At 42.6% G+C, this 27,359-nt stretch overlaps 1 protein-coding gene across 1 annotated transcript in view; it reads right to left on the bottom strand.

The window, feature by feature from the left end:
- Window positions 1-4,483: 4,483 nt before the first annotated feature.
- The window catches only part of LOC132763519 (galectin-9B-like), a 37,731-nt gene continuing 14,855 nt past the window's right edge, over window positions 4,484-27,359 (bottom strand). Inside the window, exons 5-9 of the mRNA XM_060757054.2 lie at window positions 23,667-23,786; window positions 21,259-21,306; window positions 12,126-12,214; window positions 10,157-10,319; window positions 4,484-5,291 (exon numbers count right to left, since the gene is read on the bottom strand). Of these exons, the coding sequence (XP_060613037.2) occupies window positions 5,148-5,291; window positions 10,157-10,319; window positions 12,126-12,214; window positions 21,259-21,306; window positions 23,667-23,786 (564 nt within the window). The 3' untranslated portion in view covers window positions 4,484-5,147. The remainder of the gene's footprint in view (window positions 5,292-10,156; window positions 10,320-12,125; window positions 12,215-21,258; window positions 21,307-23,666; window positions 23,787-27,359) is intronic.

The raw sequence follows: 27,359 nt of genomic DNA, 5'->3' as shown, positions 1-27,359 counted from the left end.
ATAATACTAATATATATATTATTAGTAATATTATTAGTAATTATATATTACTAATATTAGTAATATATAATACTAATATTGTGCTGTGCTAATAATAATATTATGCTGTGCTAATATAATACGAGGGTTGAATGAAAAGTAATGCCTCCACCTTCGTAACTCCTCAACAGGTGGCAGTACTGGTATGCGGAAGGTACTGGCTTGTTCAGTAAACTCTCCTCTACAGTTCCATTTTGGTGGGAAGCCTTAGCATTGAATGGTTGTGTGGTTAAAGTGCGAAGTATGGAACCCTGCGCAGACGGTCAATGCGACTTAAGCAACATGTAGTCATTGAATTCTTAACAGCAGAAGGTACTACCGTATATCTGTCATATACATATATGTGTGTGCGTGTGTGAATCATATCTATATCTATGGCTGGATGGCTCTTTATCAGGAAGGCTTTGGTTATGACTTGGCCACGGTGGTACACGCTCTTGTCACATCCCGCCTAGACTACTGCAACGCTCTCTACGTGGGGCTGCCCCTGAAGACGGCCCGGAAGCTGCAACTAGTCCAACGCGCGGCAGCCATGATTCTAACAGGAGCGGAGCGCAGGGAGCACACAACCCCCCTGTTGCACCAGCTCCACTGGCTGCCGATTTGCTACCGGGCCCAATTCAAGGTGTTGGTACTGGCCTATAAAGCCCTAAACGGTTCCGGCCCAAGATACCTATCTGACCGCATCTCGGCCTATGAACCCACCCGGACTTTGAGATCTTCCGGGGAGGCCCTGCTCTCGATCCCGCCAGCCTCTCAAGCACGATTGGCGGGGACGAGAGATAGGGCCATCTCGGTGGTGGCTCCTCGGCTGTGGAACGCCCTCCCTGCAGATGTTAGGCTGGCACCATCTCTCATGACATTCCGTAGAAAGTTGAAGACCTGGATGTTTGTGCAGGCATTTGAGTAATTTCAGTGCAATTCAGGTAATTTGAACATAGGAACGGAACAATGGACGACGAATTTGGATCAGGTTTTGGATGATGAGGCGATCGGGGGTGGGTTTTTTTGTGATAATTGTGTATTGATGTTGTTTATTGCTAGTAATAGAATTGTGTAGTTTAATTGTCATGGTATATTGATTGCTGCTGTTTTTATTGTCTTTGATGTTTACTGTCTGGAAACCGCTGTGAGTCGCCCTCGGGCTTGAGATACGGCGGTATACAAGAATAGTAAATAAATAAATAAATAAATAAATAATAAATTATGCTTCCTTGCCCTGGTGAAGGGAGTTAGACTGGATGGCCTTAAAGCACCATTTCTCAACCTAAGGGTTGAGACCCCTGGAGGGGTTGCGAAAGGATAGCCAAAGATCACCAGAAAACACAGGATATTCTGTTGGTCATGAGGGTTCTGTGTACCAAATCTGGCCCAATTCCATTGTTGGGTTCAGAATGCTTTGATTGTAGGTGAACTATAAATCCCAGCAACTCCAACTCTCAAATGTCAAGATCTATTTCCCCCAAACTCCATCTGTGTTCATATTTGTGCCAAGTTTGGTCTAGAGCAGGGGTCCCCAAACTAAGGCCCGCGGGCCACATCCGGCCCGCCAAGGGCACTTATCCGGCCCGCGAAGGAGGAGTGCCCCCACACACAGTGCCCCTCCCTAGGCAGGCTCACGCTAACCGTCAGGCCCGATAAGCAGCGTGAGCCAGCCAAGGGCAGGTGCTCAGCGCGGTCTACTCTCACGTAAAGCACGTCGCGAGGTGCTTTACGCGAGAGTAGGCCACGCGGTACTGCTCCTCCCTTGGTTGGCTCACGTTATCTATCAGGCCCGATGAGCAGCGTGAGCCAGCCAAGGGAGGCTGCCCCGGCGTTCCATGCAGTTATATCGGCCACATGACCTTGGAGGTGTCTACGGACAATGCCGGCTCTTTGACTTAGAAATGCAGATGAGCACCACACCCCAAAGTCAGACACGACTGGACTTTATGTCAGAAGAAAACCTTTAACTAGGAAAATTGTGGAAGATCCAGGGTGGGAGAAAGAACTCTTGTCTGTTGGAGGTAGGTATGAATGTTTCAGTTGGCCACCTTGTTACCATTTCATAGCCTGACAGTTTTTAGGGAGAATCCTTTGTTGAGAGGTGATTAGCCCGGCCCTGATTGTTTCTTGTCTGGAGTTCCCCTGTGTTTGAGTGTTGTTCTTTATTTACTGTTATAATTTTTTAATACTGGTAGCCAGATTTTGTTCAGACTAGAAATAGGAAGATTTCCCATTCTCTGCTCCTGGAATTACTGCCTAAAGAGGGCTAGAAAGAACCCCCTCGAAGGGCCCTTCCACACAGCAAAATAAGATATGCGCAATGTGCAGAGGAAATTTTTTAATTGATTTTTTTTAAAAAAAATCTATAGTTTGGCCCTCCAACGGTCTGAGGGACAGTGAACTGGCCCCTGGTTTAAAAAGTTTGAGGACCCCTGATCTAGAGCCTTCATTGTTTGAGTCCACAGTGCTCTCTGGGTGTAGGTAAACTATAACTCCAAAACTCAAAGTCAGTGCCCACCAACCCCTTCCAGTATTTTCTGTTGGTCATGGGAATCCTGTGTGCCAAGTTTGGTTCAATTCCATCGTTGGTGGAGTTCAGAATGCTCTTTGATTGTAGGTTAACTATAAATCCCAGCAACTACAACTCCCAAATGACATTTTTTTAAAGTGATGGTCACTCATTGGGTTGATAGATGTATTGTGTCCAAATTTGGTGTGAAATCACCCAGTGGTTTTTGAGTTATGTTAATCCAACAAATGAACATTACATTTTGATTTATATAAAACAAGAGCCACAATGTAGCTTTAGGATGTTTCAAAATGTGGAACTGGATAGGAAAATGATGCTCAGGCGCATGGGATTTACTCTTCCTTTGGGATACTGCTATTTTGCTAACCTTTACTTGGTTTACTGTGAACCACCGCCTCCTCCTGAGAAAAATGTAAAATATCACAAAGGACGACCACCTCACCCGCCTCATAGGAAACCTGCTACAAAACAGGAGCTTTTTTGTTCAGTTCCAGGGCCAGAGAAGCAGATGGCGGAAACAGAAGAACGGCCTGCCTCAGGGGAGCGTGCTCGCTCCATCCATGTTCAACATCTACACAAATGACCAGGCACTGCCAGAAGGGACAGAGAGTTTCATCTATGCTGATGATCGTGCCATCACCGCTCAAGTAGGGAGCTTTGAGGTGGTTGAACAGAAGCTCTCCGAAGCTCTAGGTGCTCTATCTGCCTATTGCAGAGAGAGCCGACTGATCCCTAATCCATCTAGAACACAGACATGCACCTTTCACCTTAGGAACAGACGGGCATCCCAAGCTCTGAGGATTATCTGGAAGGAATCCCACTGGAGCATTGCAGCGCACCCAAATACCTGGGAGGAGTCACTCTGGACCGTTCTCTGACCTACAAGAAGCACTGCCTGAACATCAAGCAAAAGGTGGGCGCCAGAAACAACATCATACGAAAGCTGACTGGCACAACCTGGGGATCACAACCAGACACAGTGAAGACATCTGCCCTTGCGCTATGCTACTCTGCTGCTGAGTATGCATGCCCAGTGTGGAACACATCTCACCACACTAAAACAGTGGATGTGGCTCTTAATGAGACATGCCATATTATCACAGGGTGTCTGCACCCTACACCACTGGAGAAATTACACAGTCTAGCTGGTATTGCACCACCTGACATCCACCGGGAAGTAGCAGCCAATAGTGAAAGCACCAAGGCAGTGACATCTCCAGCTCATCCCTAGTTTGGGTATCAGCCAACACGTCAACGACTTAAATCTAGAAATAGTTTTCTTAGATCTACAAAGACACTCGCTGGAACACCTCAGCAAGCGAGAGTCCAAAAGTGGCAGGCTCAAACCCAGAACCTCAATCCGTGGGTGATACCAGATGAGAGACTCCCCCCTGGGCACACAGAAGAATGGGTGACTTGGAAGGCGCTGAACAGACTGCGCTCTGGCACCACGAGATGGAGAGCCAACCTCAAGAAATGTGGCTACAAAGTGGAGTCTACGACATGCGAGTGGGGAGAAGAGCAAACCACTGACCACCTGCTGCAATGCAACCTGAGCCCTGCCACATGCACAATGGAGGACCTTCTTGCGGCAACACCAGAGGCACTCCAAGTGGCCAGATACTGGTCAAAGGACATTTAATCAACTACCAAGTTTGCAAAATCTGTGCTTTTTTAATCTGTTTGTTTGTTTTGTTCTGTTAGAAATGTAATACAATGGTCTGGTTCCTGATGACACGATAAATAATACTTGGGTTCATTGTCTTCTACTTGGCGGGATTCGCTTTCTTTGGAGGCCTTTAAAGAGCAATCTGTGGAATGTTTTCAGCGCATTGAACTAAATGGCCATTACGTCCCCTTCTTTCTAGGTGTGTTCCTCGAATTCAATGCTTTGCTTCTCACAACTGTCCAGAAAACCAGAGATATCCGTTGATATAAACAGATTTGGTGCATTTATTCGAAAAGTTGCATAGTAGAGAAAGACAGACGGAGCTCTGATTCAAATATATAATCCGAGTTTGAATAAACAAATAATGGCCATGTTCTAGATGCATTCTCTCCTGACATTTCGCCTCCATAGATGCTTGCCATAGATGCAGGCGAAACGTCAGGAGAGAATGCTTCTAGAACATGGCCATATAGTCCGAAAAACCCACAACAACCCAATTTTGAAATGCTTTCAAAGCTTTCAGAGATCACAAATTCCCTCTGTGACATTCTGACTGAATCAACTCTCTCTGAGATATCCTGAAGCCAGCAGAGGGTGCTGGAAACCATGTTATGGAACTTGTAGTGCAACAAGTTCTAATAAGGAAAATGAGAAGAGGGGGAGTTGGGCAGGAAAGGTGTATAAAAGGAAATGGTGGTGGGAAAACATCAGGAGTGCAATATATCCATTTCAAAGCAAGCCTGATTGTGAGTGGTTATTTAATATTGCTATTTAGATCCTACAGTCTGATAGATGGATAGTAAACATTAGCAACATCTTTCCGTCTCAAAGCTAAATTCAATTTTGGGGAAGAGGGTATAATATTGGCAAAATGAAGGCAAAACTTGACAGCGGTCAACCACAGCAACATAATTTTTGTGCGACTCAAGAAATGCTGGTCAGTGTGACATCGCCCTCCACTTCGAGCTGATTTATCTGCTGAAGATTAGGAATACGATAGCTGTAATCAAACAAGTGTTGCCCATTCACAGCGATTTTGAAGCCACGGGCTTCACAGAGAATCCACATCTGTAAAAAAGAAGGGAAATCATTATTATTCTCATCCTGTCAGAGGGAAATTGGAAGGGCAATTTCCTACATCCGGAAAGCACTGTGAACCCAAACACCAATGGATAGGAACCAAACTTTCCACACAGACTTAATATACCAAAATGTCATGACTGGAGCGGTTTGGGGGGAATTGATATTCCTTTATGGAAGTTGTAGTTCACCCACAACCAGCGAAACGGTGACCCCCACTGATGATGGGCCTTTACAAAATTTGGCACACAGAACACACAACCTATTGGAGGGGTTTGAGGGGACTGGCTCACCATAGCGGGAGTTGTCGTTTACCCTGCAGCCAGAGAGCACACTGAACCACACCAATGATGCATCTAGAGCAGTGGTTCTCAACCTTTCTAATGCAGTGATCCCCAAATAAAGTTCCTCATGTTGTGGTGACCCCCAACCATACTTTCGTTGCTACTTCATAAATAATTTTGCTACTCTTATGAATTCTAATGCAAATATCTAATATGCAGGATGTATTTTCATTGTTACAAATTGAACATAATTAAAGCATAGTAATTAATCACAAAAACAATAAGTGTAGGGGAGTATGGATAATTGATGATGGGATTTGCAGTACCTTCAACCAATTCAGCTCTGATTTCCACAGACCACTGAGATCCCCCGCGAATTACAGACCTGGACCAAACTTGGCACATAGAACTCCCATGACCAACAGAAAATACTGGAGGAGTTTGGGAGGAGTTGACAGTGATTTATGGGAGATGTAGTTTACCTACATCCAGAAAGCACTGAGAACCCAAATGACTATGGATCTGGACCAAACTTGGCATGAATACTCAATATGCCCAAATTTGAAAAGTGGTGGAATTTGAGGGAAATTGATTTTGACAGTTGGGTGTTGTAGTTGCTGGGATTTATAGTTCCTCGGCCAAAAAAGAGCATTCTGAACTCCAACATAAATGAAATTGAAGAAGCTTGGCATACAGAACTCTCATAACCAACAGAAATTACTGGAGAGGATTGCGGTACCTTGGCATTTTGGAGCTGCTGGGATATATAGTCCTCTCCCATCCAAAAGCATTCTGAACTCATGCAGCCATGCAATGCACTCAAACTTGGCACAGAGAATTCCCATGGTGAACAAAAATACTGGAAAGGACTGTGGTACATAGACCTTGGCATTTTGGAGCTGCTGGGATTTATAGTCCTCTCCCATCCAAAAGCATTCTGAACTCATGCAGCCATGCAATGCACTCAAACTTGGCACAGAGAATTCCCATGGTGAACAAAAATACTGGAAAGGACTGTGGTACATAGACCTTGGCATTTTGGAGCTGCTGGGATTTATAGTCCTCTCCCATCCAAAAGCATTCTGAACTCATGCAACAATGCAATGCAATCAAACTTGGCACAGAGAATTCCCATGGTGGACAAAAATACTGGAGAGGACTGTGGTACATAGACCTTGGCATTTTGGAGCTGCTGGATTTATAGTCCTCTCCCATCCAAAAGCATTCTGAACTCATGCAGCCATGCAATGCCCTCAAACTTGGCACAGAGAATTCCCATGGTGAACAAAAATACTGGAAAGGACTGTGGTACATAGACCTTGGCATTTTGGAGCTGCTGGGATTTATAGTCCTCTCCCATCCAAAAGCATTCTGAACTCATGCAGCCATGCAATGCACTCAAACTTGGCACAGAGAATTCCCATGGTGAACAAAAATACTGGAAAGGACTGTGGTACATAGACCTTGGCATTTTGGAGCTGCTGGGATTTATAGTCCTCTCCCATCCAAAAGCATTCTGAACTCATGCAACAATGCAATGCAATCAAACTTGGCCCAGAGAATTCCCATGGTGAACAAAAATACTGGAGAGGACTGTGGTACATAGACCTTGGCATTTTGGAGCTGCTGGATTTATAGTCCTCTCCCATCCAAAAGCATTCTGAACTCATGCAACAATGCAATGCAATCAAACTTGGCCCAGAGAATTCCCATGGTGGACAAAAATACTGGAGAGGACTGTGGTACATAGACCTTGGCATTTTGGAGCTGCTGGATTTATAGTCCTCTCCCATCCAAAAGCATTCTGAACTCATGCAACAATGCAATGCAATCAAACTTGGCACAGAGAATTCCCATGGTGAACAAAAATACTGGAGAGGACTGTGGTACATAGACCTTGGCATTTTGGAGCTGCTGGATTTATAGTCCTCTCCCATCCAAAAGCATTCTGAACTCATGCAACAATGCAATGCAATCAAACTTGGCCCAGAGAATTCCCATGGTGAACAAAAATACTGGAGAGGACTGTGGTACATAGACCTTGGCATTTTGGAGCTGCTGGATTTATAGTCCTCTCCCATCCAAAAGCATTCTGAACTCATGCAACAATGCAATGCAATCAAACTTGGCCCAGAGAATTCCCATGGTGGACAAAAATACTGGAGAGGACTGTGGTACATAGACCTTGGCATTTTGGAGCTGCTGGATTTATAGTCCTCTCCCATCCAAAAGCATTCTGAACTCATGCAACAATGCAATGCAATCAAACTTGGCCCAGAGAATTCCCATGGTGGACAAAAATACTGGAGAGGACTGTGGTACATAGACCTTGGCATTTTGGAGCTGCTGGATTTATAGTCCTCTCCCATCCAAAAGCATTCTGAACTCATGCAACAATGCAATGCAATCAAACTTGGCCCAGAGAATTCCCATGGTGGACAAAAATACTGGAGAGGACTGTGGTACATAGACCTTGGCATTTTGGAGCTGCTGGATTTATAGTCCTCTCCCATCCAAAAGCATTCTGAACTCATGCAACAATGCAATGCAATCAAACTTGGCACAGAGAATTCCCATGGTGAACAAAAATACTGGAGAGGACTGTGGTACATAGACCTTGGCATTTTGGAGCTGCTGGATTTATAGTCCTCTCCCATCCAAAAGCATTCTGAACTCATGCAACAATGCAATGCAATCAAACTTGGCACAGAGAATTCCCATGGTGAACAAAAATACTGGAGAGGACTGTGGTACATAGACCTTGGCATTTTGGAGCTGCTGGATTTATAGTCCTCTCCCATCCAAAAGCATTCTGAACTCATGCAACAATGCAATGCAATCAAACTTGGCCCAGAGAATTCCCATGGTGGACAAAAATACTGGAGAGGACTGTGGTACATAGACCTTGGCATTTTGGAGCTGCTGGATTTATAGTCCTCTCCCATCCAAAAGCATTCTGAACTCATGCAACAATGCAATGCAATCAAACTTGGCACAGAGAATTCCCATGGTGAACAAAAATACTGGAGAGGACTGTGGTACATAGACCTTGGCATTTTGGAGCTGCTGGATTTATAGTCCTCTCCCATCCAAAAGCATTCTGAACTCATGCAACAATGCAATGCAATCAAACTTGGCCCAGAGAATTCCCATGGTGGACAAAAATACTGGAGAGGACTGTGGTACATAGACCTTGGCATTTTGGAGCTGCTGGATTTATAGTCCTCTCCCATCCAAAAGCATTCTGAACTCATGCAACAATGCAATGCAATCAAACTTGGCCCAGAGAATTCCCATGGTGGACAAAAATACTGGAGAGGACTGTGGTACATAGACCTTGGCATTTTGGAGCTGCTGGATTTATAGTCCTCTCCCATCCAAAAGCATTCTGAACTCATGCAACAATGCAATGCAATCAAACTTGGCCCAGAGAATTCCCATGGTGGACAAAAATACTGGAGAGGACTGTGGTACATAGACCTTGGCATTTTGGAGCTGCTGGATTTATAGTCCTCTCCCATCCAAAAGCATTCTGAACTCATGCAACAATGCAATGCAATCAAACTTGGCACAGAGAATTCCCATGGTGGACAAAAATACTGGAGAGGACTGTGGTACATAGACCTTGGCATTTTGGAGCTGCTGGATTTATAGTCCTCTCCCATCCAAAAGCATTCTGAACTCATGCAACAATGCAATGCAATCAAACTTGGCACAGAGAATTCCCATGGTGAACAAAAATACTGGAGAGGACTGTGGTACATAGACCTTGGCATTTTGGAGCTGCTGGATTTATAGTCCTCTCCCATCCAAAAGCATTCTGAACTCATGCAACAATGCAATGCAATCAAACTTGGCACAGAGAACTCCCTCCACCTGTCCCTCACCCCCTTCTGAGCTGGGAAGGAGGCAAAGGCCGGGCGGTGAAGGCTCCACGGATGGCCAGGCATGAGGACGGCAGGAAGAGATTTACTCACCTTGTGGCCTAAACAAAGGGTGAGTCTTCTTCCCCCGTTCCTTTGCCTCCAAAGCTCCTTCTCCTGACTACCCACATTTCTGTGGGGAGAGCAGGAGGAGGAGCCTGCCGGGAGTGCCATGTGGCTGGCTCTGGGGGTCGGCAGCCATTTTGGAGGGGCGGGGCCAGCCAAGGCACCTTGGCGACCCCCAGAAAATGGCCTAACGACCCCCCCAGGGGTCGAGACCCCCAGGTTGAGAACCGCTGATCTAGAGCAAACTTGCCCAACATAACGAACTTTAAGTACTGGTCGGAATTTTTCAGGGTTAACCTGTGAGTTGCAGTTCACCCACAACCTTATGCATTTTATACCGTTAAAAATTGACTTTTTCAAATAACATGGGCAATGGCAGGAACTCAAGCTATTCTCTGTGTGTGTGTGTATACTCATTAATAAATTGATCTCAAATGCTTTGAAGAGATGTGCCATCTAAGTATTCTGTTCAGCACATTGATCCATACGGTGTAAACCTCTGCTTAAAGAGAAGGACCAGTTGGAACCCTCTCCGGCCACTCTTACCATCCAGCCAAACCCAGCATGGGCTCCTACTTACCGTGAAGGGTTGGCCACGGGACAAAGGCATCCCTCCGGGCAGATGGCGATCCTCCGTACCCCAAGACCCGTTGATTTTAGAGTTTCGAACAATCACATTCTCATTGAACCGGGGGTTTATATGGAGAGCGGTGGTGTTACCCGCTTTCAGGTTGACGTGGAACCTACATGCAAACAAAATGGGCTCACTGGATAATAATAACAACAACTACTACTACTACTACTTTATTTATATACTGCTCTATCTCCCCGAGGGGGACTCAAGGCGGTTTCCAAGTAACATATAAAGTAAACAGTGTAACATAAAATTAACAAAACAACATAAGCATAACATTATCACAATAACACATGTATATTCAAAATAATCCTGCCTGTTCAGAGCAATTAAAAAGCCGGGCCGAGGCTAGTGCAAACTCAAAATATGAGGGGACCGGGAATTAAGTACAGTGCCATAACAGGCTAATGGCAATAGCGGGTACGGGTCTGTGGCTGCTCATTTTCAGAGCCTATTAGAGGGATGACAAGGGTAAAAGGTAGGAAGTGCAAGACCATATTAAATAATGTTTGGGGCTGGACTAGAATTGGTCAATGTCAAAGGTTTGTTGAAAGCACCAGGTCTTCAAGCTCTAATGAAAGGAGGGGAGGGATGGGACTTGTCTTATTTCCCTTGGAAGGGCATTCCAGAGGCGGGGAGCCACTACCGAGAAGGCCCTCTCTCTCGTCCCCACCAACCATGCTTGTGACAATGGTGGGAGCGAGAGGAGGTCCACCGGCGGAGGGGGACAACAGCTTTGCGAACACTACTTTAACCACAATGTCAGGGAACCGCCAGAAGGCTAAACGGAGGGCTGCACAAACACAACGAGGACCAAGTACCAAAAGCACAATAATCCCAATTAAACAGCTCAGGGGAAGATCTCGGGGTCTCACATGTCTTTACACTAATGCACAGAGCATGAGAAATAAACAAGACGAACTCCAACTTTTAGCACAACACCACAAATATGGTATCATAGGCATCACTGAAACCTGGTGGGATGACTCCTATCGCTGGAATGTAGACATCGAGGACTATAACCTCTTTCACAGAAACCGAACAAAAGGGAGAGGAGGCGATGTAGCCTTATATGTCAAAAACTGTTATGCTGCAGAAGAGATGCAAGAGAGCAATCTGGGAAAACAGCTTGAAAGCATCTAGATAAGAATCAAGGGAACTGGGACTCAAAAAGATGTAACTGTAGGCGTCTACTACAGACCTCCAAGTAGGAGGAAGAACTTGATGAAGTCTTCTGCCAACAGTTGAAAAAACAGGCACAAAGAAGAGATGTAGTAGCCATGGGCGATTTCAACTATCCCGATATTTGCTGGAAAACAAACTCGGCCAAGAGTACAAAGTCCAACAAATTCCTCGCTTGCCTTGCAGACAATTTCATGGTCCAGAAGGTAGAAGAGGCAACAAGGGGGTTGGCTACTCTTGATCTCATCCTAACAAATGCGGAGGACCTGATCGAAGTTGTTTTAATAGGGTTGTTGTATGCTCCTTATAGTTTGCTCCAGTAAGGAGCCTGTACCAGTTGAAACTTCCAGGCCGTCTTCAAGGGAAAGCCCCACGTAGAGCGCATTGCAGTAGTCCAGTCTGGATGAAACCAAGTCGTGGACCACGCTGGCCAAGTCATGGTTGTAGCTAGAGCACAATTTGAGTTGTGCAAAGGCCCTCCCAGTCACTGCCGACACCTGAGTCCACTTCGGGGTGAGAAGGGCGGCATATCAATGTCGTAAATAAATAAATAATACTCCTCTTGCATTTCAGCTATGGTGACGTAATCAAGCCATAGAAATATTGTGTTTGGGATAGCATTCAGTCACACTATTTCATTCTAAAAACAACAACAAAAAAAATCTGTTCTAACATTATCAAAGTAGCAAAAGGTATATCGATCTCCATCTGTAAACTAATTTTTGTGATTTACCTGGTGGCGTTCGGCAACACTGTCCCAGAGATTATAACAGATCTAGATGGGGAAAGGCCTCCATAGATTTGACCACGATATGGCACAGACTGGAAAGAAAGGAAACGGCTCAAATTCGTGTGGCGACAACAACATTGGGTTTGCAACTCTCTTTTTGTTTCAGTTGCCCTCCCAATCTTCTCCAAGAGCCCAAAAAGACCTTACCTCTTTTAGCAAGACCTAACATTCCCAGAAAGAAGGCAAGAAAAGAAAGGAAAGGGAAAGACATATCATAAAAACACAGTGTCGTCGAGGGCATCCCAGGCCCCTGCCTTCAAGCTGGTGTGACCAGCTGCAGGGAGTTCCGCAGTTCCTGGATGCCAAATTGGGCCAAACTGATGAAATGTGCCCCAACAGTAAGCTCAACCAGGGACTCTACACAGCCGTGTGCCTTCTCCTTTCACTTCCTTGCTTTTTTTTTTTTTTAAATGATTTTTATTAAGTTTTTCACAATCCACACAAGGAAAGAGGGGGAACAAAAAACAAGAAGATAGATCAGTAGGAAAGGGATAGGTACACACAGAAAGGAAAAAAACAAAAAACCACCATATCTAACTAACATCTAATACATACAAAACAACTACTCAAACTATTCTAAAATGACTTCCACTCCAACCTCAGGATCTTTTCAAAATATTTCTTCACCTTAATTATCTATTCTTATCCCATTGTTTTTTCAGCTTTCTTCTCATAATCATATATCAGGGACCAATCTGTCCTCCTCAAAACTCTTCCTTCATTTCTTCTCAACAAAAAAGTTAATTCGTCCATGTCTCTTATTTCTTTAATTTTCTTCCACCAGTCTTCAATACTCGGGACCTCACCATTCTTCCAATATTTGGCAAAAACCATCCTAGCCGCCGTTGTGCAGTAAGTGAATAATTTATCTTCTTTCTCATCCAATTTACAGTCATCATCTGTAAATCCCAGAAGATAATATTCCGGTTTCTTCTTAAAGCTTTTCTTTAATATTTTTTGTAATTCCTCATGAATAATAGACCAGAACTTTGTTGTTTCTTTACACGTCCACCACATGTGGTAGAAAGTGCCTACTTGCTCACTACATTTCCAGCACTTATCTGATATATTTTGATACATATGACTCAGTCTACTCGGAGTTAAATACCACCTATAAAACATTTTATACCAATTTTCTTTTAAGTCCATAGCATATGTATATTTCAATTTTTTATTCCATATCCTTTCCCATTCCCCAAAGTGGATGGGCCTTCTTATATTTTCTGCCCATTTAATCATAGAGGTTTTCACTTGTTCTGTTTCTGTCATCCACTGGAGCAATTTATTATATAATATTGTAACCGTTTTCCTTTGTGTTTTTAATATTCTATCCCATATATTCTCATTCCAATCGAAACCTGTTTTTTGGTCTTGTTTAAAATAATCTTTAATTTGTAGGTAATTTAACCAAGTTATATTGCTAAATAAAGTCTTTAATTGTTCAAATGGTTTCATCTCTGTTGTTCCCTTCACCAATATATCCTTGTATCTTGGCCATGTCCTCCATCCTAGTAGTCTTCTTTGATGCGCCTCCATTGCTGAAATCCATAATGGTGTTGTCTTATAAAAAAGAGCTTTATACCTCATCCATGTCCGTAATAGGGAGGCTCGCACGAAATGATTACCGAAATTTTTCTCCTTCACCTCTCTGTTATACCATATATACGCGTGCCATCCCACTCTTAAGTCATAACCTTCTAAGTTTAGGCACTTCTCTTTGTCTAAAGTCATCCAATCCCTGATCCAGGACAGTGCGCAGGCCTCATGATAAGTCTTCAGATCGGGAAATCCCAATCCTCCTCTTGTTTTCTTATCTATTAAGTTCACATAATTAATTCTTGGTCTTTTTCCTTTCCAAACAAATTTCATTAAGTCTTTCTTCCACTGTTTGAACAGCGTTTGACTTCTTATTATCGGTATATTCTGGAACAAAAACATAAATTTTGGTAATACATTCATTTTTATCAAGGATATTCTGCCCAGAAGAGATAGTTTCAGCCGGTCCCAGTTCTGCAAATCCTTTTGGACCTTCTTCCAAACTAATTCATAATTATTCTTTAAAAGTTGTCCATTTCTGGCTGTGATCCAGACTCCTAGGTATCTAATTTTCTTAACACCTTCTATTCCAACCTGTTGTTGGATCTTTATTTGTTTCTCCTTATTCACATTCTTAAATAAAAGTTTAGTTTTCTTCATGTTCATCTTAAAACCTGCCACCTTTCCGAAATCTTCTATTTTGTTAATCCAACTTTGTAAATTTTTCTCCGGGTTTTCAATTGTACCTATTAAATCATCTGCAAACGCTCGTATTTTGTATTCAAATTTACCAATTTTTGCTCCTTTAATCTTTTCATCTTCTCTGATTTTCTTCATCAGGATCTCCACTGCCATAACAAAAATTAATGGGGAGAGTGGACAACCTTGTCTCGTGCCTTTCGTGATTTCAAATTCTTGAGTCACTTGCCCATTCACTTTTACCTTAGCTTTTTGAAATTCATAAATAGCATTAATTGCATTATTAAATTTCTCTCCCATATCCAACTCTTGTATCAAAATCTTGAAGAAATCCCAATTCAAATTGTCAAATGCTTTCTCAGCATCTATTGACAGAAGGGCAAATTCTTTTTGATGATTAGTCTCATAATATTCCAAAAGGTCTAGAACGTTGCGTATATTTTCTTTCATATGTCTATTTGGAAGAAAACCTGTTTGTTCTTCGCCAATCCACTTGCTTAAAAAAAGTTTTAATCTTGTGGCCATAATATTTGCAAACAATTTATAATCCATATTTAACAAGGAGATCGGCCTGTAATTTTTGATATCGTTTTCCAGTAATCCTTCTTTATGTATCACAGTTATTTCTGCCTCCTTCCAGGAGTCTGGAACCTTTCGATATTTTAAAGCTTCATTCGCTATAACTTTAAAAATGGGTATCAACTGCTATTTAAACGTTTTATAAAATCCTGCCGTAAACCCATCCGGTCCCGGGGCTTTGTCTGCATTCATTTTACTTATAGCTTTCTCAATTTCCTCTTCTGTTATTTCTTTGTTCAATTCTTCTCTATCTTCATCTGTTATTTTGTCCAGTTTCATTTGTCCAATATATTCCATAATATCCTCTTTCTTTATGTCCTCCTTTGTATATAATTGTGTATAGAAAGTCCGAAACTCCTCCAAAATTTCTTTATCCGTTTTCAAATCCTTGTCCTTAGTACTTATTTTAGCAATATGATTGATTTGCCTCTTTTTTCTAACCTGGTTTGCCAACCATTTACCCGGTTTGTTAGCATTTTCAAAAGCCTGTTGCTTTAGAAATTTCATCTGTCTTGATTGGAATTCCAGCTCCACATGATTTTTTTCCTGTTTCAATGTCACCAATTGTTTCTCTATTCGTTTAGATGGGTTTTTCTTTAACTCCATTTCTTTTACTGCTATTTCTGCCCTCAACTCGTTTATTCTTTTATTTCTCTCTCTATTCCTTCTTGCTCCTTGTTGAATAAAATGCCCTCTCATGACTGCCTTAAAGGCATCCCAAACCACTCGTGGCTCCATTGAATCTAATCTATTTATTTGTAAATAGTCCTGGATTAACTTCTTGAAATATTCTTTGTCATCTTCCGTTTTTATTAAGTTCTCATTTAATCTCCATTTTCTATGATAATTTTTTTGATTTACCACCAATTCCAGAGGGCAGTGATCTGATAAGTCTCGTGGCAGAATATTAATCTCTTTCACTTTAGTAGAGAGGTTCTTAGTAATCCAAACCATATCAATTCTAGACCAGGATTGATGTCTATTCGAGAAGAAGGTAAAGTCTCTTTTATCTTTATTTCTAATTCTCCATGCATCTTCAAGGTCGAAGTCTTTTTGTAAATCCATGAATTTCTGAGGGAGTTTCCCTCCCTTAAACTTCTTTTTCTTCAAACTTTTATCTATCTGACAATCGACGACCCCATTAAAATCTCCTGCCAAGATCAGTTCATCAAATTCTGTTTCTTTTAACTTAGTATTTAAGAATTCAGCAAATTTTCTCTTCGGTCCATTGGGAGCATATATATTACAAACCAATATTTTGGAATCTCCAATTATTATTTTCACTGCCACACATCTTCCTTCTATATCTCTAAATGCCAATTCTGAGTCTATTGAGTCCTTTACATATGTAACCACTCCTCTTTTCTTTTTTTCATAGGCCGAATAATATTCCTTTCCTAATTTTTTATTCGGAAGGTGTGCCACATGTTTATCACAGATATGCGTTTCCTGTAACATTATTACATCAAAGTTCTGTTTCTTCAGGCTCCTCCATACTCTCTTCCGTTTTTGGGGGGAGTTCATGCCATTAATATTATTCGAAAAACATTTTATTTGTCTCTCCATCATTTTATTTATCCTTATCTGGTCCCAATCCTGTGTCGCCAAAAGCCAATTCCATTGTTCCAGTTGCCGATTGTTCCGAACTCTGACCTCCTTTTTCTTCCTTTTTCCGTGGTGTCATTCTCTGTGGTTTTGGTTCTTTTCCTAAAAAGCCATAATCCTTTGGTGATTTATATCTTGCCTTTTTTACCTTTACTCCTTTCCTTGGTGTAGATAATCTTCTTTCTTCACCTTCCTCTATCTCTGCTTCCTCTTCCTCTTCTTCTTCTCCTGGTTCTTCTTCTTCTTCCTCTTCTCCTTGCTCTTCATCTCCTTCCTTCTCTTTCATAAGTTTTTCATAAAAAATCTTGGCCTTATGTTCTGTTGTCAACCAGTATCTTTCTTCCTTGTATGTCACCATTATCCCTTCTTTTCTTTCCCACCTGAACCTTATCATTCTTTTCTTCAATTCTTCTGTTAAGAAAAAATATTTTCTTCTTCTTGATAAGGTTGCCTGTGGGAATTCCTTCAGAACCGCAATTTTCTTTCCTTTGTAAAAGATTGGTTTTTTATTATTGTTATAGAGCACATCATCTCGTACCTTCTTTCTTGTAAATTTCACTATCACGTCTCTGTCTGTCTTATTTCTTCTAGAATAAAATGATGATATCCTGTAGACTTGGTCCACTTCCTGTTCTAATTCATCTCCCTCACATTCCAAGCAATCTGCCAGAATTTTGATTATCAATAATCTTACATCTTCTTTGTCATCTTCCATAATATTTCTGAGTCTCAATTGAAAATCCATTTGCATTTGCAGTAGTCTTTCTTGTTCTAGTTCTATTTTTTCCCTTTGTCTATCCAATCCTTTTATTTTTTGTGTCATCTCCTTTTGTGTTCCTTCAATTTTCTCTTTAGAGGCTTTCAATTCCTTTACTTCTCCATCCAGCTGTGTTATATCTTTCCTTATCTGTCCAAATTCCTCTTTTATTTCTGTTTTCATTACTTTAAATTCTTCTGTCATTTTGGTAATTATTCCTTCTTGTTTCTTATAATACTCCTCATGTTTAGTCTTCATTTCCTCCTTCAATTCTGTTTTCAACGCATCTTGTTTCTCCGATATCTTTTTGATCTCTTTTAAAAGGTTGTCCATTTTAGGATTTATATCCAATGATCCTCTTCTTGACTCTGCTTTACCTGGAGTTGTCATTTCCCAATTGCCTCTTATTTCCCAAAAATCTTTATTCTAATTTCATCTATTATCAATTATAGTATTAATTTTCAAAGCGAAAGTCCATCAATTTAATTTAATTTCGTAATTAATTGTGATGTAAACCAATTTCTTCTTCTTACTTCTTAAAGGTCTTCAATTATTCAATTGTTAACAAATTATAAAGTTAATTCATTCACTCATAATATATCTACCCACTAAAGTTTAAAATCTAGTACTTTCACTAATTTTAATTAATTTTATTTATTTTATTCTAATTTCCCCCCTTAAAAAGGATATGACACTATATTGTCTGAAATCAATTTCATATAATAATATAATGGCTTCAATGGATTATCAATTTATCACAACTATAAAATTTCTAAAATACCAAATTTCTGATAGGAAACACAAACTCTTTTCTCCCACTTGGGAGCACCAAAATTTTAAATTAGTCCTTTACTTATCTATTCCTCTTTATGTATGTTCCTTCAATGATTATTTGTCATCCAGTTCTCCTCCCTATTATAGTAACTTTCATCTGCTTCTCTTCCTGGTCCGATGTCGTCTTCTTCTCTTCCTGGTCCGTCGTCGTCTTCTTCTCTTCCTGGTCCGTCGCCGTCTTCTTCTCTTCCTTGTCCGTAGTCGTCTTCTTCTCGTCCTCGTATCTCCTCTCTGTCACTTCTATTTATGACTCTTATGCTTGCTCCGCCACTCCTTTGCTCCTCCAATTCTCCCTGTCTTCCAGATGCACAAATTCCTTCTCTGCCAGTCTATAACGTTTTTTCTCTATGATCCAAGATGGCGCCAGCTCTCCTTCCGCCCCGTCACTTCCTCCTTCACTCCTTTCCGACCCTTCTTGGTTCCTCTCTTTTCTTAGTCCTCCAGAGTCTCCTGCCTTCCTGTTCCTGTTCCGTCACTTCCTTTATTTCATGCAGCCAGATTGTTTATAGAGAAGGCTGGGGTAGACTCAACAATAATGGCGTCAAGGTCGGTGTTGTTTATCTTTCTTTCTTCCGTCTCTGGTTCCAAAGGGAGCCTCCCCTAGGATTGCATGGGGCCTCTTTATCCTCCTTACTTCTTTTGTAGTAAATTATAATATATATATAAAAATTAGAGATTAATTTCCATAGATCAACTTATTTTCCATTAATTTAATCTATTTTCGCCAAGTTTCCACTTATCCAATTTAGTCCAATTTGCCCAAGTTATCAAATCACCTACATATAATTTATATAATTTATGTTCCTTGATTGTCTTTGTTTTCTGATTCTGTATTCTTTATTCTTATTTCTTATTGTTTGTTCCTTCTTCAGCCTTCCTTGTCTTTCTCTTCCCTCCGTTCCTCCCTTCCTTCAGATATTATTAATTTGGGAACACCTTCCCGTTACCTGGGGTTGGGGTCTTTCTTTTTTCCTTTCCCCAGCCGGGGTTTCTTCTATCTTCCTCTTCTTCTATTTTAAGTGGTTTGGCGGCGGTTAGACAAGCCTCGCGGCTTGATCCTTGCGGGGTGGCTCGCTTCCCCTTCCCGCTCGGACCCTCTCGACTTCTCCTCCTTGAGGGGGGAGAAATCTTTGGGGCCTCAAGCGTCCTTGGGGTTCACGACACCTTTGCACTCAATCCGGCAAAGGGGGGAGCTTTTTTAGCTCTACCTAACCACCCAACGCTGGTCCTCGTCGGGAGCTCCCTCTCGACGAGGCTATCCCGTCGCCATGTCCACCGGAAGTCCCTTTCACTTCCTTGCTAAGCCCCAACTATGTAACCAATTCCCCAATAAAGATGAATGAAATTGCAACTTATAACTCTCTAGCTTGATACTTTGTGTCTCTTCTTTGCCTGAAACTATCTCAACGCATGAAACTAACCTTTTCCAGGCTGCGGGAGACTGCAGGCGTTCCGGGGAGGCCGAATCTGCGCTTTCCAAACCGCGGATACGGAAACCCCCAGGGGGGCCCATATCCGCGAGATGGCGAGTCGCCTCTATTTTGATGGCATATTTTTCCTAGCTTAATTCTAACACTATCTGCTATCTCGCTTTTTGCATTTCGGGCTTCTACGCCCAAGGAATAACCTTTCAAGTTTTAAGAATATAATTTCAAGAAACAGCTGATTGTCAAAAGACTATTTCATCGCCTCTGCCAAGCCCCTGCCCTGGAGACTCGGTGCAGTTACCCCATGAGGCTTTCAGGAAAGAGCCTGGCCTTGGGGTCAGGCTTCTCTGAGCTCGCCAAAGTAGCGATCCCTTTTTGGTGGAGTCCCAGGGTCTCTCCTCCTGGGGCAGACCCTTCTAAAGTTCCTTCAACAGTAGGGCTCTGGGAAGGTGCGTAAAATTACTGCCACCAATTTGCGATGTCTATCCCACCTTTGACACCAAACTTGCGAAGTCTGCACGCACCAATTGTACAATTGTGCTAATTGCGAAGGTGCTGCAATTCCAACAACAGACAGGGTATAGGGTTTTAACTTTAAAGAACCCACCCTCTGTCACCAATTGTAAAGACTGTTCTTAAATTCTGCCACCAGTTATACAGGTGTGGATGGTTATGGATGTAAATAAGGTAACTGCCACCAACGTGAGGCAATGTTGATGAGAACTGGCTCCCCAGACGCAGATAAATGGAGATGACTCGGTCTTCAACAAAAGTTAGTAAGTTTATTTTGTACAAAGCATATGGTTGCAGGCTGTTAAATAACTTGGAATTACTTTGAATAACTTATAGAACTTGGAATGTAACTTGGTTTGCAATACAGTTCTTTCTTCTCGATGACACAACTTATGATAGACTTTTACTGTGGTGAAGCACTTTCTTAAACAATGTTTCCTGATGTGAATAGCCTTCTAATTTGATCCTTCTTGATCAAATCCTAGATCACTAGTTCTTTCCTAACTAGTGATCTAAACAAGCTTCCCTTAGTCCTCTCTGACTAATGAAACTATTCAGGTTTCCCCCTTCAGCCTTCCTAGACTGAAGAAACCTCTGGCTGTTCACACACACTACTCTCCACCCTCCTCTCTCAACTGCTAACTCTGACGACTAACTCTAAACTGAACTGCTTCTTTCAAAGACGCAGATAACATTCTCTTGCTAGGCTCCGCCCACTTCTCACTCTCTCCTGCCTGGTCTCCTTGGCAACGCCACTGTGGATACAACCAGTTAGCTCTAGCTTCAGCTACTGTTACCAACACGAATATATTCTAACAGTTAAACATATACACAGTTTCAATAACTTCTGTACATGTCTCAGGTAAAAGGAACGTGGTCGCAGATGCATTGTCCAGGGCATCTTAAGAATTAAAGGTTTGTATATGATCCATAATATGCATTTAACCATAATATGTTTATATTTCAGGAATATTGTTATGTATATATTGTTATGCAACTTTTTAGAATTATTTTTGCCCATTCTGGGACTCCAAATGGCCAAAAATAATATTTTTTGGGTGGAAGGTGTACAGAAGTCATTGATACTGTGTATATGTTTATCCCTGTCAAGGTTCAAGATACTTACATAAATGTTGGATGGAAAGCCAGATCCAGGTGGAAAGGTACCTCCTTGCTATGAACAGGAAAGGGGAAAAAGTTTTGATTGCTGAAATACAATGATCCAAACTGTAGAGAAAGATATACAAACTGAAAGGCCTCTTAAACTAAGGAAACACATTTTTAGGAATCTCTAAAAACCTCTAAAATCAGGACAGAACAACACTCAAAAAACAGGAGAATTCCAGACAGAAGTAATCAGGGCCGGTGAATGCCTCCCAACAAAGGATTTCCCCAGGCAGGAAGCAGCCAGGCTTGGAAGCTGCAAAGCTAATCAAGGTGGCCAATGGCAACATTCACACTTGCTTCCAACAAACAAGAGTTCTTTCTCCCACCCTTTACATTCCACCAATATATAAAAGCCTCACTTGCCTAGTTTCAATGAGACCTCACAACCTCTGAGGATGCCTGCCATAGATGTGGGCGAAATATCAGGAGAGAATGCTTCTGGAAAATGGAAAACTCAGAGTTTCATTCACCATGGGGTGATAGTATGATAGCTGGGTCCGGAAACTCCGAGCGTTAGGGAGATGCCGCAAAGGCGGCTGTGAATAAGGGAAGGAGGGGGGCGGAGTGAGAGCGAAGAAAGGATAGAAAAGAGGGGGCGCTTAGGGGATAAGGGTTACGGGAAGGTTTAGGGTTTGGGTTTGGGTTTATGGTTATGGTACGGTTTAGGGTTAGGGTAAGGTTTAGGGCAGGAGTCCGCAAACTTTAAACAGAGGGCCAGGTCACAGTCCCTCAAACTGTTGGAGGGCTGGATTATCATTTGAAAAAAAAAACATGCATGAATTCCTATGCACACTGCACAAATCTTATTTGTAGTGCAAAAATCACTTAAAAACAATACAATAATTAAAATGGAGAACAATTTTAACAAATAATATAAACTTATTAGTATTTTAATGGGAAGTGTCGGCCTGATTTTGGCTGATGAGATAGGATTGTTGTTGTTGTTGTTGTTGTTGTGTGCTTTCAAGTCGTTTCAGACTTAGGTTGACGCTGAACGAGGCCCGGGTAAATGACCTTGGAGGGCCGTATCTAACCCCCAGACCTTACTTTGAGGACTCCTGGTTTAGGGTTTGGGTTAGTGTAAGGGTAGGGTAAGGGTTAGAGGTTACGGTTAGGGTACGGTTTGGGGTTAGAGTAAGGATTAGTGTTTGGGTTAGCATAAGGGTAGGGTAAGGGTTAGGGTTTAGGGTTTGGGTAAGGGTAGGGTAAGGGTTAGGGCTTACAGTTTTTACGGTTAAGGTAAGGGTAAGGTTTAGGGTTTGGGTTAGTGTAAGGATAGGGTAAGGGTTAGGGTTAGGGGATAGAGTTTGGGTTAGGGTAAAGGTAGGGTAAGGGTTAGGGGTTACGGTTGGGGTACGGTTTAGGGTAAGGGTTAGGGGTTAGGGTTTGGGTAAGAGTAGGGTAAGAGTTATGGGTTACGGTTTTTACGGTTAAGGTAAGGGTTAGGGTAAGGTTTAGGGTTTGGGTTATCGTAAGGGTAGGGTAAGGGTTAGGGTTAGCGGTTAGGGTTTGGGTTAGGGTAAGTGTAGGGTAAGGGTTAGGGGTTACGGTTAGGGTACAGTTTAGGGTTAGGGTAAGGGTAGGGTAAGGGTTAGGGGATAGGGTTTGGGTTAGGGTATGGGTTAGGGTAAGGGTTAAGGAAAAGTTTAGGGTTTGGATCTGGGTTAGCGTAAGGGTAGGGTAGGGATTAGGGTTAGGGATAGGGTTTGGGTTAGGGTAAGGATAGGGTAAGGATTAGGGGTTACGGTTAGGGTATGGTTTAGGATAAGGGTAAGGGTTAAGGTAAGGTTTAGGGTAAGAATTAGGGTTAGGGGTTAGGGTTTGGGTTAGCGTAAGGGTAGGGGAAGGATTAGGGTTAGGGGTTAGGGTTTGGGTTAGGGTAAGGGTAGGGTAAGGGTTAGGGATTACGGTTAGGGTACAGTTTAGGGTAAGGTTTAGAGTTTGGGTTTGGGTTAGCGTAAGGGTAAGGTAAGGGTTAGGGGTTAGGGTAAGGTTTAGGGTAAGGGTAAGGGTTTAGGGTTAGGGGAAGCTTTAGGGTTTGGGTTAGCATAAGGGCAGAGTAAGGGTTTGGGTAAGGTTTAGGGTTGGGTTTGGGTAAGGGGTTAGGTTTAGGCTTACGGTATGGTTCAGTGTTAGGGTAAGGATTAGGGTAAGAGTTTCACCATTAAAGAACTCTTACATTCTTTCTATATTATCTGTCTCCAGCCTGGCTTATAAATCCCTCTTGCGCAAACTGCACTCCCGAAGGAGCGACACAACATCTCCGTCACGCTCAGAGCTTCCGGACCCAGCTATCATACTATGACCCACCATGGCTCAGGAGAACTGAAGCAGCATCTCATGACACAAATGGATTCTGTGACTTACCGGAAAAGCCGGTGGAAAACCTGGAGCAGATGGGAAACCAGGAGCAGATGGGAAACCTGGAGCAGACGGGAAACTTGGAGCAGATGGAAAAGCTGGAGTAGGTGGGAAACCTGGATTGGTCTGGAAGGAAAAGAAACTCTGGTAACAACCTCCTTGAGGTCAACTACTAGATAGCAGCACACAGAAGAAGAGTATTTTACGAATTCTAACATTATTTGCAAAGCCTTGTCAAGCATCCAAGAGGGCACTGATGCCCTTGAGCATAACTGTCCACATTGCACTCAGATTCAACACCCATAAATGCCCCGCCACAAAAGAAAACTCTGAAATCAGCTATAACTCCCACCACTCAGGAGACGCCAAAGGCCCTCCCTCCAATGACATTGCAGGTTATAGTGAGCACCGTAAACATGTCCAAGAGCCCTGACAATGTCCTCCACAAATACAATACCGCCCACCACCAAAGTGAAGGTTTCCATATGGGGACAGTTTCATCCTAGATGTGTTTCCTCCACCACAGACATCCCAGTGTTTTGCGATATGTGTGGAATTTGCATAACCCCGCCCACTGCCTCTCCCTTAACCCTTTCCTACGCTTTTCTATGGCACACAACAGAGGAATTGATCATTGAACATACTAGAGAAGTTTGGGGAGAATTCACCATGATTTATAGGAGTTGTGGATCCTGGGATGTATAGGTAAAGGTAGTCCCCTGACATTAAGTCCAGTCATGTCTGACTCTGGGGTGTGGTGCTCATCTCCATTTCTAAGCCGAAGAGCCAGCGTTGTCCGTAGACACCTCCAAGGTCATGTGGCCGGCATGACTGCATGGAGCGCCCTTACCTTCCCGCCGGAGCGGTACCTATTGATCTACTCACATTTGCATGTTTTCGAACTGCTAGGTTGGCAGAAGCTAGGGCTGACAGCGGAAGCTCACGCCGCTCCCCCGGAATCGAACCTGCGACCTTTCGATCAACAAGCTCAGCAGCTCAGTGCTTTAACCCACTGCGCCACCGGGGGCTCCCACCTGGGATGTATAGTTCACCTGAAATCTAAGAGCACTCTGAACTCAACCAACAATGGACCTGGAACTAACTTGGGACACAGAACTCCCATTTATTTACTCTCCTTCTACTCCGCTTTTCTCACCCCGAAGGGGACTCAACAAAACATACTGGAGGTCTTCAGAGGGATTTATGGGAGTTGTAGTTTACCTACATCCAGAGCGCACTATGAACCCAAACAATGGTGGATCTGCACCAAACTTGGCATGCATACTCAATATGCCCACATCTGAGGGGAATTTGGCCTGGGAATTTTGGAGTTGTAGGTACTGAGATTTATAGTTCACCTGCAATCAATGAGCACTCTGAACTCTACCAAAGATGGAATTGGACGCTATACAGATCCTTTAAAAGTCAGCCTCAGAAAAGGAAAACCTAAGAAGTTCACACAAGCCTCCAAAGTATGCATCACAACACGTCTACAAATTATTATTATTATATTGTCGAAGGCTTTCATGGCTGTAATCACTAGGTTCTTGTGGGTTTTTTCGGGCTATAGGGCCATGTTCTAGAGGCATTCTCTCCTGACGTTTTGCCTGCATCTATGGCAAGCATCCTCAGAGGTAGTGAGGTCTGTTGGAATTAGGACAATGGGTTTATATATCTGTGGAATGGCTGGGGTGGGGCAAAGGGCTATTCTCTGATGGAGCTAGGTGTGAATGTTTCAACTGACCACCTTGATTAGCATTTGAAGGCCTGGCTGAGCCTGGGAAAATCTTTTGTTGAGAGGTGTTAAGATGTGCCTGGTTGTTTCCTCTCTGCTGTTTTGCTGTTGTAATTTTAGGCCTTCAAATGCCTTATAGCCCGAAAAAAACCACAAGAACCTATTATTATTATTATTACTACTATTACTATTATTATTATTATTATTATTATTATTATTATTATTATTATTATTATTATTATTATTATTATTATTATGGCCATTCCCTTTGCTGCCCTCTTGTGGACACAGGAATTTTTGCACTTGCCTTGAGATTCTGATCTGTAATCCTTTGCTGCCATCAAGTGGCCAAGTGGGGAAGTGCACCCTTGAGCCATGGAGGGCGCCTCTGTGCTGCCACCATGTGGACATTGAGGGAAACAGCACCTCCATATTATAAAGTAAAGTGTATTATATTTCCCAAGAAGAGTAAAGAAGGGAAGGAGGGGGGAATGACAGGAGAAAGAGCAACACACTGAACAGGCCCCAAATTTGAATATTGGGGGATTTTGAGTGAAATTGGCCTTCCTTTCTGGGAGTTGTAGTTCACCCACAACCCACAGCAACAATGGATCTGGACCAGACTTGGCTCACAGAACTCCCATGACTAAGTGAACCTACTGGAGGAGTTTCAGGGGACTGACTCACCATAGTGGGAGTTGTAGTTTACCCTACAGCCAGAGAGCACAATAAACTCCACCAATGATGCATCTATAGCAAACCTGCCTGACATAACAAACTTGAAGTACTGATGGAGTTTCTCGGGTTCACCTGGCATGATGTGAGTTGTAGTTTACCCACAACCTTATGCATTCATACAATTAACAAATTTACTTTTCAAATAACCCGGGAAACGCCGGGTACACAAGCTAGTAAGTCATAAGATACAAGGGTTGAATGAAAAGTAATGCCTCCACCTTCATAACTCCTCAACAGATGGCAGTAATGGTATGCGGCAGGTACTGGCTTGTTCAGTAGACTCTCCTCTTACAGATCCATCTTTGTAGGAAGCCTTAGCACTGAATGGTTGTGTTGTTAAAGTGAAAAGTAATGCCTCCACCTTCGTAACTGCTCAACAGATGGCAGTACTGGTATGTGGCAGGTACTGGCTTGTTCAGTAGACTCTCCTCTACAGTTCCATTCTGGCAGGAAGCCTTAGCATTGAACGGTTGTGTTGTTAAAAGTGAAAAGTAATGCCTCCACCTTCGTAACTGCTCAACAGATGGCAGTAATGGTATGTGGCAGGTACTGGCTTGTTCAGTAGACTCTCCTCTTACAGATCCATTTTGGCGGGAAGCCTTAGCATTGGACGGTTGTGTTGTTAAAGTGCAAAATATGGAACGTTCAATGCTAAGTCTTCCCACCAAAATGGGACTGTAGGGGTGCGTCTACTGAACAAGCCAGTACCTGCAGCATACCAGTACTGCCATCTGTTGAGGAGTTACGAAAGTGGAGGCATTACTTTTCATTCAACCCTCGTATTATATTAGCACAGCATAATATTAGTATTAGCACAGCATAATATTAGTAGTATATATATTACTAATAGCACAATATTAGTATATAATGACTAATAATATTAGTATTAAGTCGCATTGACCGACTCTCTGTACAGGATTCCACACTTCGCACTTTAACAACACAGCCATTCAATGCTAAGGCTTCCCGCCAAAATGGAACTGTAGAGGAGAGTCTACTGAACAAGCCAGTACTTGCCGCATACCTGTACTGCCATCTGTTGAGGAGTTATGAAGGTGGAGGCATTACTTTTCATTCAGCCCTCGTATTATATTAGCACAGCATAATATTAGTATTAGCACAGCATAATATTAGTAGTATATATTACTAATGGGGGCCCCCGGTGGCACAGTGGGTTAAAGCACTGAGCTGCTGAGATTGTTGACCAAAAGGTCGCAGGTTCGATT

Source organism: Anolis sagrei, chromosome 11 (assembly GCF_037176765.1).
Source record: "Anolis sagrei isolate rAnoSag1 chromosome 11, rAnoSag1.mat, whole genome shotgun sequence".
Classification (NCBI taxonomy): domain Eukaryota; kingdom Metazoa; phylum Chordata; class Lepidosauria; order Squamata; family Dactyloidae; genus Anolis; species Anolis sagrei.
This window is presented reverse-complemented; position numbering and strand designations above follow the sequence as displayed.